Source organism: Terrapene carolina, unplaced genomic scaffold (assembly GCF_002925995.2).
Source record: "Terrapene carolina triunguis isolate 2854851 unplaced genomic scaffold, T_m_triunguis-2.0 Scaffold234, whole genome shotgun sequence".
NCBI lineage: Eukaryota > Metazoa > Chordata > Testudines > Emydidae > Terrapene > Terrapene triunguis.
This window is the reverse complement of record NW_020664585.1, coordinates 14,685,270-14,698,927: the sequence shown is the minus strand read 5'-3', so window position 1 is coordinate 14,698,927 and position 13,658 is coordinate 14,685,270. Positions and strand designations below refer to the sequence as shown.

General features: G+C 44.3%; 1 protein-coding gene across 9 annotated transcripts in view; it reads right to left on the bottom strand.

Annotated features, from left to right (window-relative positions):
• The window catches only part of FBRSL1 (fibrosin like 1), a 714,791-nt gene that overhangs the window by 507,864 nt on the left and 193,269 nt on the right, over positions 1 to 13,658 (bottom strand). For all 9 annotated transcript variants that reach the window (XM_024218289.2, XM_024218285.2, XM_024218290.2 and 6 more), the window contains exon 2: positions 4,284 to 4,484. In XM_024218289.2, the coding sequence (XP_024074057.2) occupies positions 4,284 to 4,484 (201 nt within the window). The remainder of the gene's footprint in view (positions 1 to 4,283; positions 4,485 to 13,658) is intronic.

The window sequence follows — 13,658 nt, the reverse complement described above, 5'->3', positions numbered from 1 at the left end:
TACACTGAACTCTGAACATGACTTGCTCCAACAGGCTAATTGTGCTTTAATGGGTCACTCATCACAGGTTTTGTTTTACTCTCTCCATGTAACCTCCCTGCCCCTACAGAAGATTGTTACTTCTACCTACAGAGAAGCAGGAGAGACTATGCAGACAATAAGAACAGGAGTACTTGTGGCACCTTAGAGACTAACAAATTTATTAGAGCGTAAGCTTTCGTGGGCTACAGCCCACTTCTTCGGATGCATATAGAATGGAACATATATTGAGGAGATAGATATATATATACACACACACATACAGAGAACATGAACAGGTGATTTGCATATCAAACTAGATACAATCAATTTAGGATTGAATAAGGAACAGGGAATGGCTGAGCCATTACAAACATTGAATCTATCTCCCCATGTAAGTATTCTCACACTTCTTATCAAACTGTCTGTACTGGCCTATCTTGATTATCACTTCAGAAGTTTTTTTTCTTTTACTTAATTGGCCTCTCAGAGTTGGTAAGAGAACTCCCACCTGTTCATGTTGTGTGTGTGTGTGTGTGTGTGTGTGTGTGTGTGTGTGTGTGTGTGTGTGTGTGTGTGTGTGTGTGTGTGTGTGTGTGTATCCTCAATATATGTTCCATTCTATATGCATCCGAAGAAGTGGGCTGTAGCCCACGAAAGCTTATGCTCTAATAAATTTGTTAGTCTCTAAGGTGCCACAAGTACTCCTGTTCTTTTGCGGATACAGACTAACACGGCTGCTACTCTGAAACCTGTTATTATGCAGACAACGAACCAAGAAAAGATGTAGAAATGATGGGGGGGAGGGTTTGGAATATGAGAGATGCTACTGTTTAATATCAGTGGTAACCACAACGCTAGCCAGAAGAAAATACAGGTAACTTTTGATATGTCTTCATTATTCATGATGTACTGAGGGAAATTAAGTATTAGGCAAATTCAGGCAGCAGAATGTAATTACTCAGACTGGAATTTGGCCAGGACACCAAGGTCTTTTACCCTTGTGGTTGCTAGGAAAGTGTCATGAGATCCTTAGGGACCACAAGTGTTGGAAACTTTGGTTTTACATTTCATCCAAAAGATGGCAACTCCAACAGTACATTCTCCAGTACATCGTGCAGGGGCATTGGTTCGTTACTGACTTAGAGGGATGAGTGATACCTACTGAATCACTAGCCTCACTCCCTGCAGCATTTTGGATAAATGTCTAGTGGATTTCAGGTGTGAGTGAATTTACCTAAACAACAATGAACTGATAGAATTTTAGATTAGGTCTCAAAGAACAGTCTGGTTTATGCAGTTTTAACCCGCGAGTGAATATTTTCTAAGCTGCCACCCAAATGAATGTTTAGCAGAAACATCTCTGCAGCATTAATATGGTTAGACTGAAGAGACCAGTAAAAGAGAGCTAGCTTTGGCCATAATATCACAGTTTTTGCACTCCTTTTCTACAAACATCTGAACAAAGTGTTTTAATGGCACAAATATTCACAGAAAGCAGATTTCAAATGTAAAATGCACGTATCTGTGGAAAATGAAGTTGAAATTCACACGTTAAGCATTTGCATTGGACACGACTGCACGCTTACCCAACTGGGGAATCAAAACAATACTATGTGACTAATCTGAGCAATCATAAATAAGTCACTCAGCTCAAATTTTATATATGAATGAATCCTGGAAACAAAGCGTTTGTGATAACTTCGGAGAGTTTTCAAAATCTCCAAAAAAACCAAAACCATTGCCAATCTGACTGGAGGAAATTGATTTGCAACCAAAATGTCCACAAGCAGAAAAATGAAGCTAGATTTGTCAGATAAGTCATTTATTGTGAATATTTTCCTCATCCCTAATAGCAATCCATTTTCAAAATCAAAACACACACAGAAAAGACGCCAGAGTAATTAACCATCAGAACAGATTGCAAGGTAAACTCTCTGCAGGGCCGCCCAGAGGATTCATGGGGTCTGGGGCAAAGCAATTTCGGGGGCCCCTTCCATAGAAAAAAGTTGCAATACTATAGAATACTATATTCTCGTGGGGGCCCCTGTGGGGCCCGGGGCAAATTGCCCCACTTTCCCCTCCCCCCCTGAGCGGCCCTGACTCTCTGTCACTAAGGCCATGTCTACACTAGCACTTATGTCGGCAAAACTCTTGTCACTCAGGGGTGTGAAAACACACTCACACACCCCGAGCAACATAAGTGCTAGTGTGTCTTGCCGATATATCTACCACCGCTCATTAAGCTGGTTTTATTATGTTAACAGGAGAGCTCTGTCCTGTCGGCACAACGCAGCTACATGAGCTGTATCAATACGACTGTGCCGCTGTAAGCTTTTAAGTGTAGACATGACCTTAGAGTCTAAGGGCTTGTCTTCACTACCCGCCTGGATCGGCGGGTAGAAATCAATCTCTCGGGGATCGAATTATCGCGTCTCGTCGGGACGCGACAATCGACCCCCAAATCGACGCGAGTGCTCCACCAGCCCAGGTAGGAGTAAGCGCCGTCGACGGGGGAGCCGCGGTGGTCGATTTGCCGCCATCCTCACAGCGGGGTAAGTCGGCTCGGATACGTCGAATTCAGCTACGCTATTCGCGTATCTTAAATCGACCCTCCCCCCCCGCAGTGTAGACCTAGCCTAACTCAAGATTCGGTGCAGTGTCTTTCTAAAAGATATGCTCAAGTTCAACCACAAGTTACTGGGCTCAACGCAGAAACCACTGGATAAAGTTCCGTGGCGTGTGTAATGTGGGAGATCAGATTCCATGACCATAATGATCCTTAAAAATCTATAATTCAATTAAAAATTCTTACAATGACCACAGAATCTAAACTTTTGTTGTCATCTGAGACACATGCAAAATCCCCACCCATAGAAGGGAAGGCTTGTCCTGCTTATTTGAATAAGCTCCTTTCTCTCTATGAGCTGACGGGTGAAAACATTATCTACCACAGTACAATTGCAAATACTTTTTAATTGCACATATACTTCTTAGCTTGGTAAGGACAAATATGTTGGTCACCCTGCTAATTTCCATTTGGCGCTAGGTAACAGGTACTTAGCAAGTGCTTGCTCTTAGATATACTCTGCTGTGCTATGTGGATTTCAAGCCCCTAACAAATCTCCCAGTTGAGCTGCAGTAAGTGATAAACAGCCTGCCAACCCCTTGTGCCTTTCCTTCTTCACCTCCCTGGCTATAAAAACCCACACACTGGTTCAGACAAGAGCTTTTGAGGCCATGTTCCTCATGCTTGTGGCATTCAAGGTGACTATGGGTATGTCTACACTACAGGATTAATCCGAATTTAGATAATTCGAATTTGGGAAACAGGTTGTATAAATTCGATTGTGCGCGGCCACACTAAGCACCTTAATTCGGTTTTAAGCCACATTAATTCGGTGGTGTGCGGCCACACTACCCCATTAACTTAAACACAGTAATTCGGTGGTGTGCGTCCACACTAACCCTAATTCGAATTAACAAAATCGATTTAGGCTCTACTCCGTTCGTCGAGGTGGAGTACAGAAATCGATTTAAAGGGCCCTTTAATTCGAATTAACTGGCTCTGTAGTGTGGACGGGTGAAGGGTTAATTCGGATTAAGGCAGCTAAATCCGAATTAAAGTCCTAGTGTAGACCAGGCCTATGACAGCTAGACCACCACTACTAGAGCGTATTAATGCATCGCCTGGTTTCAAATGCACAAGGAAGGTGTATGCGGCATGGGAAGGAAGGGACAAACCCTTTCTTCTGTCTCTATTTTCATTTCTTAACTCCTATAATGCTCCCCTCAGTCTTAATTCACTGTTTGGCAGGATGCAGAGGAACTTGATTCATGATGTGCACGTTGGTGTCACGTTTGCCAAGCCCCAGATATGCATTAACAGCCCTGCATTCCCCAATCCTAGGCACCAGTGGAGATGACAGTTGGATCACACCAATGGAGATGACTGGATGACAGCCTAACATGCACACTGCGTTTGTGTCACTTACTGTGCGAGTTACCACACTTTGCTGGAGATGCAGAACTACAGGGTAGTTTGCCTCTCTCACGGTGCACTTGGTTTTTCATTTTAACCAATGGAATTTCCTACCACTCATGTCTACTCACTTGACTAGAATCCACACAGGAGACATTACAGCGCCTAGTACAATTAGCCAGGAGATTTTTAAACAGATGCATTAACAGCTTCCACCCAGGAGAAAGAAGACAACAGCCTATACTAGGACACAGTCACTTCAGAGGCAAAAGAATTCCCCTACCTGCTTGGATATCTTCAAGGGGTGTTTCTTCTTCACCCTCTCTTTGCCTCGTTCAGTCTCTCTCTCAGAGCTCCCGGCATCATTATTATGGCCATTTTCACTGGGCTCTGCGGACACGTAGTTTTCAGATTCTCGTGGTTTCTTTCCTGGATGCCTCTCCCACTTTTCCTTTCGCTCCTGAGGCTTTAATGACATGTCCTTCTGTGGAGAGGAAAAAAATAAAAAGTAAAACCTTTAAGCTCTTTGCGGTAAGGACTAGAATTTACTACATGTTTGCACAGCACCTAGCACAATGGGGTCCAACCTGCCCTTAGGTTCTAAAGCAATCTAAATGTCAAATAAAAAAATAAAATAGGACTTTCTTTTAAGAGAGAAGCTGAAAATGAGCAATCTATTCCTATGCAATACAAACAAATATTACATTCAAGTGGATGAATTTTCTCCAGGCTATGTGGGAAACAACTTCAGAGAACTAGTTATGACAACGGGTTCCCTTCTGAGTAATTCAAAAGCCACACTTCATTCATAAGCACCCAAACATCTCAGAAGCAAGCTCTGTAAGGTTTGCTCGGCGCTAACGGTTCTGTATCACAGCCAGTGACATATTAACCTTTGAATTGAATAAGGCATAGAGGCCCTGATTCAGAAAAGCACCCTTGCTGGGGAAAGAAGTTTGCCAAATGCATATGTGCTTTCCTGAATAGGGATGCTAAAGTCAAAGGGATTTAAATGTGTGGTTCAAGTTAAGCAAGTGCGTAAGTGCCCTCCTGAATCAGAGCCAGAATGCATACTTTGAAGGTAAAACATGTATGGTGTGTAATAAAACAAAGTCACCTTTTGTGAAACCACCCAAGCGTCAAAGACTAAACTCTCTCAAATGCTTTGCAGACTCACCATCCCTATTAATTTTTCATATGAGCTAACTGAATGAGATTAGCAGATGCATTAAAACCTCTACTAATCATGACTTGTCAACTTCAGACAGTTAAACTTTGCTTCTTTTTAAATCCTCAGCCACCCCTTGTTCTGACTCAGTCACAATCACTTCATCAACATTCATATCCTGTGTGAAAGGAGTTCACAATAGCGCATCCATTCATTTTGGCCTATACACACCTTCAATGCAGCAAGAGTTACATCAGCCTCCTATGTGTTGAAACCCAAAGCACCACACCAAAGGATGCACTGGGAATTGGGACAAAATGCCCTGCTGGCTGCTCTATAATATTTTTTCCCTCTTTTAATTTGCAGATTGGGCTTCTAAGTATGCATCCTGCTGTTTCCATTTCAAATCATTCACCACTTACAGTTTTCTTTCCTTCTGCAGTTAGATGATGCACTGACATTCTAGTGAGATGCATAAACATATGAGTTTGAATCTGGTTCATAACAACAACAAAAAGTGGGTGGAGGGGACCAGTGGGACAACTAATTTTCTATCCTCAGCTAAGTCGACACTCAATTGTTACACAGCCAAATCACTGTATAGTTTAGCATAAGGTTGTTTAAGGGGCTAGCAGCATCTCCTTAACACACACACACACACACACACACACACACACCACTAAAGAGCACGTTGTAAAGAATCAGCAATGTCCCTTAGAAGTGCAGAGCAAAATGGACTCTGGTACTGCCTGCTAAACCTGTAAGTAGGGAGAGAGCCCCAGGAAAATGGTTGCTCTCTGTAAATGCTAAAATTAGGAACTTATCTGGGGTTTTCAGTTTGAAGACCTCTCTCTCTAAAGCAACAGTTTGCGGTGCCACTTAGAGAAGGTCACAGCCTCTCACTTGCTGAGATGTTGCTAAGACAGAAAATGACTTTTTAAGCTCTGATAACTAATCAGAAAGTAACATAACTGGAAATTACATTGCCCTGCTAGTCAACTGATGCTCAAATAGCCATGTAAAATATTAGAAACAAAAACCACTGGAAACTTGTCTGGTTCCAACTTTTAGTATGAATTTATGGATCACCACAATGGACTCTATGCAAAGATGCACTTTCATTCTACTGCTAGTAAGCAGTGCTTCTCGGTGGCTGCAGCGCACAATACCAATGTTCCATGGTCTGTAGTGGCTGCCTATTGGCTTCTGGATTGAATTTCAGGTGCTGGCTTGGATCCATAATATGGATCCTCAATAGCTCGGGACATTCCCACCTGAGAAGTTACCTCTCGCCTTGTGCCACACTGCAGCCACCATGAGAAGGAGCTGGTGATAAAACATTACCCACACATGGCCTTCATGTCATGCTGCAAGGCGCATCTATTTGCTCTGGCTGTTGCAGAGAGACGTCTTGATGGGGTTCAGGGCTACCTGAAGGAGAGGTGTTCTGCCGGGGAGTGAGTTTTGCTGGTCATTGGGGGGGGGGGGTGGAGGTGGTGGAGGAAGTAACCTATTTACTACTATTTCTGTTCCTGTAAATGTGTGTGAGGGGTGCTGAGGGATTTAGATTCTATATAAATCTACATACATATATAGGCTAATGCTTCACTGTATATGCCATTTTATTATATCCTTATGACAATTAAATGGGGGTGGGAGGGCAAACACACTGGAGATTTAGGCACAGCTGACACGTGTTCTCTGTTTGATCAGGAAAGAACAATCAGCCCTAGAGGTCCTTGGCTCTGAAACTCACATCCACAGCTTTCCGCTGGCCAGAGTTATCACCGCATGTTTGCTCAACCCAGGCTCAAACTTTCCCTTAATCCTCCTAGTTTATCCTGCACTTTGAGATTTCAGAGAGTGTAAGAAGGGCGGGGGCTAGAAATATCCATCACATGAGAGGACTCTCTGGGAGCCGGAGGAGAAATAGAAGCAACACAGTTCAGAGGAAAAACATCCAGCATGCTGTGGTAGAGAAGACAGAATGATTCTTAGTTTTAACTAAATAGAAATGCTCTTACCTTTCAAACAGCATTTAACATTACTAGGGCCAGGCCTATACTGCAAAGTTTTGGCAGCATAGCTATGGTGGCTAGGAGTGAAAAAAACAACAACCCCACCTTCCTAGAGGTATAATAGCTAATGTTGTTTGGGGGGAGGTGATGAAGCTACGCTGGCAGAAGAATTCCATCTGCCAGCTTTCACTGCATCTACACAAGGAAGCTGCCAGCATAACTATACTGGCCAAGGTTCTATAGTGTAGAAAAGTCCTTGCTTTCATACATGGCAAAGTTAAAGTCCTGCATGGTTCACCTAACTCTGAGGTAGAGATAGGAGGAGGTTGCAAATATTAAAAAGCAAAGCCAATAGCTAATTACATTCCATTATCATCAGAATGCCCCCCGCCCCCAGTTCCTAAGACAACGGTTCCCAAACTTTTTGACTGCACAACCCCATTTTGAGAAGTATTGATTCCCACGACCCTATAATGACATCACTAGACTCACAGCTACAGGCTGAATCAAATGCTGTGCCTCCACAGGCCTCCAACAAAAATACGTGCTTTACAAAATGGCCTCCTCCATGCTGCATGACCTCATACGTATGGTGCATGGCGTTTTGTAGAGCAGGTCTGGATGTGTTTGAATTTGGGTTGTCTATTCAATTGGGATTGCGACTCACCTGCTGATGACATGACCCCACTTGGGGTTGAGACCCACAGTTTGGGAACTACTTCCTTAAGAGATCATGTAGACACATTTATCAAAAGGGAAAGGAGCCTGCAGGATCTCTCTCCACCATCACCTCCCAGGCTCTGCATTACAGCAGCTATTGCTTTGGCTGGGGAACACGGAACACTGGCTCCATCGGTCAAAGAAGAGTGATTACTTGAGAAAAATGTGAAAAACTGCTCCCTTCTACAACTGAGCCTATTTATGTCTATACAGTGTCCCCACAGCCCGGCAGACCAGGGAGCAAAGAACTGGTCACCAGCCCTAAGCGCCACACGCCCTTCTGTTAGGGTTGTCACTCAACTAGTCAGCCAGTCTGTCAGGTCTGTTTTTGAAAAATGCTGGGAGAACTACTGGTCCCCAGATATGAATTATATCACTCTCTCTCTTAGGTATTTCTAATGCTGCTATCTCTGTGGAAACTAAGCACTGTATTACAATATACACTGCATGTTACTCATTATTGTTATGACTTAGTATTTATGAGCTTTCTAAGTGTGCAGAGCACTTTACAAATGCATAGAAGATGAGGTCTCTACCAAGAGAAGCCTACAATCCATTTCAGATGGATAAAAGTAATATAGGAGCTATCCATTCAAATGGAAAATATTGGCAAGGAGATTTACATGAGGCTATATGAAAGCAGGGCCCTTGGCAGACAAGACGGGAGAGATTGTTCCAAGAACAGCCGCCAACATAAAAGATGATGTGAAGCCAACAGGGAGAGGAGATGAAGGGAGTAATAAGGACAGAGCAAGGGGGAGGAATGTAAGGTATGAGGAGGAGGTAACTAAAACAGAGATTTAGCCTGGAGTGTGATTATGTAGAGCCTTGAAGGTGGGGACAATGAGCTGAAGCTTGGTGTGATAAAAGATAAAATGAATGAAGGGAATGAAGATGGAAGTAATATGTTTAGAGCAGTAAAAGAGGAAGAGATTTTTGAAAGCCCTGCTTCGGACAGACTGCAAGGGTGGAGAAATCAGTGAGGAGGAGGAGGACCAAGGCAGGGAGTTAGGTATGGCATCAGCTCATCGAAAAGCTGATTGAGCAAGGCTCAGGCTATGTCTACACTTGCAGAGTTTTTGCGCAGTCAGTTTTAATGGTGATAGTGAACCAGTGAAAGAAAAGCGCCGGTTTGTGTACTTCCACGGGTGTCAGGGAGTTTGCAGCACTTCCATCGCGGATGAGAGCAGTGAACTGAGGGCAGCTACCCCACAGTGCAGCTCTCTCCAGTTTGACGACGGGTCTTGTGGGAAGGGAGTGGGGGGGGGGGTGATCGTGGGGCATCCTGGGTCCCTGCACAGCCTCCTCTCCCCAAACACTGATCAGCTCCAGTAGCTCAGCATTGCTCCAAGCAGGGGATCGTTTGCTCCGTGGAGCAGGCATTGTACCTAGCCAGATAAGTGAGCACTTGCCAAGAAAACAGGAAGGGGAGTTTCAAAATTCCCTGGGCTTTACGGGGGAGGAGTGGACGTCTGTTTACCTGGCATCAGAGCTGCTGGCCAGAGTGGTCACCTAGGCATTGTGGGATATCCTCCGGAGGCTAAAAGCTGTGTAAACAGGAAGAACGTGTCTTCACTTGCACATCACCGGTAAGAGCTGTACGCCTCTCGTGGAGCTGGTTTTCTTTTTGCAGTGAAACTCAGAAGTTTCACCGCAAAAAGTCACTGGCAAGTGTAGATGCTCCCACGGTTTTTGCAAGAAAAAGGGACTTTTTCTGCTTTAAATGGTAAGTGTAGACATGCCCTCAGACTCACAAAGCTCAAAACCCCATCAGCACAATTTGGGAGGCAGACTGTTGGACTCCCCAGCCGCAGGCTGCAATGTTCAGGGCGGGGGGGGGGGGAGATCTCACCTTTCCTTTAATATAACACACATTTGTTTGTTTTACTATCCAGCACTCTCTTCTTCCCTACTGTGAACTTGACTGAAAGTGTAACTCAAACCTTTGGCCTTTCACTCAATGCAACTAAAGCTATAAAGGAGATTTGAAAAGGCTCTCTCACTTTGACCCTCAATTCAGGCAATGCAATCAATATCAATTAAAATGAATGCAAGTGAAATCCTTGCTTGTTTAACCCTAGACTACAATTCCACCCTGCCAGATGACATAGTCCAGACTAATTCAGGTCTCACTTTCTATGTGGGTGACGTTGGCTGTGACCCTGTCAAATGTCTGGCTCGAGAATACGAGGACTGCCTGATAGACAACCTTGGAAAGGTTAAGCCATTTGAAGCTGCCAGTGGTTTGCAGGTTTATGATGCATGCTTTAACTTAAAAACCATAGAAATCAGCATAATGAAAATAGTTATATTTATTACCAGAGACTGGGTTCCTATTTACCAGTGGGAAGCTGAAGAGCAAACTGTCATGTACTCTACTAAGCAGCCATGTGTTGCGTTTTCTGCATGTATGCAGTCTCCAAGCACACCCCCTAGCAGATTAGCATGCCACTGTAGTCTCCTGGAAATAATTCAGTCACAGACAAGGTCTGGGAAACCGTATTGCCCCTCCCCTGGGGCCTAAATAGCATTCAGCTCCTCTAAATGCCCCTTTCCGCTCACCCCTCAGGCGTAGGGTTCACAGTTATCCTTCCTGGGACCGTGGCCTCCCTGGTCTTCCGACTCTTCCCTCAGGTTCAGGGGTTTCACAGTGCTCCTGCCTGGGGCTGTGCACTGGCTGAGTTCTCCCTCGCAGGCCTGGTCTATGCCTAAAACTTTGGTCGATTTAGCTACCTTGTGGGGTGTGAAAAACCTCTTCTGTCGCTGTAGCAAGTGTCTACAGCATATAGCTGCAGTGCTGCAACTGTGCCACTGTAGCCCTTACAGTGTAGGGACAGCCTTAGCAGCCCCCTCCCTTGACGGGGATTGGGGCCTCCTTTTTAGTTACTCACCCATCAACCAATTACTCTCTTCACACTGCCCAGGTGGTTCTAATAACCCCAAACACAAGAGAGAGGGGGGACTCGCCCAGCCCATTCTATAAGACTCCTAATCCTGGGTCCTTAAAGGAATTTGGTCAGGATTTTCCTATACCTCCCTCCTCCTGGCCATTGACTATTCCCCAGGACTATCTTCCTCTCTCCCAATGACTATTTCAGTTATTAGTTTATTTTTGCTTCATCTGCCTGCCCTGGACACATGGAATAGTGTAACTGGCCTCTCAAGCTACCTCCTATGGCCTTAAATGGCCAATACCTATTACATTTTCCAAGAATTAACCCATTTCCTGCTGACAATGAAGATATGCCAGGAAGGTACAGCAGCTATGAAGGCGTTTTTTTGCCCTATGATAATGGTACCTTCCAGGCAAAACATATACAAGATAATGTAGGTTAAGAAGTTCAGTATAGCGGTTCAATAAACTTTTCTTTATAACTGGCCTGAACTCACAATATTTATTAAATTTGTGCAAGTGTCTCCAAATTAATCTGAAGATTTGGTCTGGCCTATTCTATTCCGATTCTTATACCACACACCTGACCCTTGTGTTTGAGTATCTATTAGTAGTTCATTAATCATGTGACTGGCATTTGTCACAAATGCTTCTTTTTTTGTTTTCTCCCTTCTTCTCTGACTAAGCAGCATAGCTTGTAGCATTACCAAGTACCTGAAACTAGGAGAATTTTTTTTCTTAAATACAGCAACTTCTGTGGAAGATAAAAATCAAACCCATCTCTGCAGCAGCAACTGTATTTGTTGTCAAGTATCAGGGGGTAGCCGTGTTAGTCTGTATCTACAAAAACAACAAGGAGTCTGGTGGCACCTTAAAGACTAACGGATTTTATCAAGCATTCATAAAACTACAATACCCACCTGGGGAAGTGAGGAAACAGATTGACAGAGCAAGACGGGTACCCAGAAATCACCTACTACAGGACAGGCCCAACAAGGACAATAACAGAACACCACTGGTCATCACATACAGCCCCCAGCTAAAACCTCTCCAGCGCATTATCCACGATCTACAACCTATCCTGGAAAATGATCCCTCACTCTCACAGACCTTGGGAGGCAGGCCAGTCCTCGCTTACAGACAACCCCCCAACCTGAAGCAAATACTCACCAGCAACCACACACCACACCACAGAAACACCAACCCAGGAACCAATCCCTGTAGCAAACCTCGTTGCCTACTCTGTCCCCATATCTACTCTGGCGACACCATCAGAGGACCCAACCACATCAGCCACACCATCAAGGGCTCATTCACCTGCACATCCACTAATGTTATATATGCCATCATGTGCCAGCAATGCCCCTCTGCCATGTACATTGGCCAAACCGGACAGTCCCTCCGCAAAAGAATAAATGGACACAAATCAGACATCAAGAATGGTAACATACATAAGCCAGTAAGTGAACACTTCAATCTCCCTGGTCATTCTATTACAGATTTAAAAGTCACTATCATTGAACAAAAAAACTTCAGAAACAGACTTCAAAGAGAAACAGCAGAACTAAAATTCATTTGCAAATTTACCACCATTAATCTGGGTTTGAATAGGGACTGGGAGTGGCTGGCTCATTACAGAAGCAGCTTTTCCTCTCCTGGAATTGACACCACCTCATCTATTATTGGGAGTGGACTACATCCACCCTGATTGAATTGGCCCTGTCAACACTGGTTCTCCACTTGCGAAGTAACTCCCTTCTCTCCATGTGTCAGTATATAATGCCTGCATCTGTAACTTTCACTCTATGCATCTGAAGAAGTGAGGTTTTTACCCACGAAAGCTTATGCCCAAATAAATCCGTTAGTCTTTAAGGTGCCACCAGACTTCTTGTTGTTTTTGTATTTGTTGTATAACTTCTGCTCATGTGTACGTGTGCACATGTGAGTTTTTGCCCATATTTTGGCACAAACATTCCTAAAATCAGCTACTGATGAGATGGCTGAAAAATCTGTTGTTTTCTGCCACATTCTGCAGGTCCCTCAATACAGGAAACAATTTCTCATAATGCGGGGAAGAGTGTATTTTTTTTCTTCCTTTTGATTCCCTGCAGGATTTCAGAGCCTGTGAATGCCTCACTGAGAGGAATTGCACACGTCTTCCCTGCTACCTACTGACAGGCACACCATACAGCTATTAAAACTCCCACAGGTGCTTGCTGTCCATCAGAAAGGAAATGATCCCATTTTAAGCCATCAGTAATTCCTCTAGTGATGGCAGTAAATGCCCGACGAGCACTCACAGAATTACTGTCAGTGGAAAGTGTGTCAGAGAGCAAGGGAGCTTAAATGATTGAAGGGAAGCCAGGGCACCATTTTCAGGTAGATGAAATGAGGCATCCTGTGAGACCAGTCTGCCCAGCTTTCACAGTCTATAGAGTGCTGAAAGAGATCTTCATTCACCAGGCACCACAAGGCCAACCTGCTCAGTTTCCACAATAAAAGCATGTTTGGGACAGTGCTGCTTTCAACCAGCACCATGAGATCAGCCTGCCTGGTTTATGCGGCGTATAAAGGATGCACAGAGGAGCCTGCGTTTGTTGACAGTGCCTGCTTCAACTCATTTCAGCTGCACTGCCATTTCGTACGAACTCTGAGAATGAACATAAGAACGGCCGTACTGGGTCAAACCAAAGGTCCATCTAGCCCAGTATCCTGTCTACCGACAGTGGCCAATGCCAGGTGCCCCAGAGGGAGTGAACCTAACAGGTAATGATCAAGTGAAAAGAGCGCTCCCTGGAGATCTCACTGATGAGAGGAGGTGGAATTTTATTTCTGCGTGAATCCAGCCCTTGTGGAAAA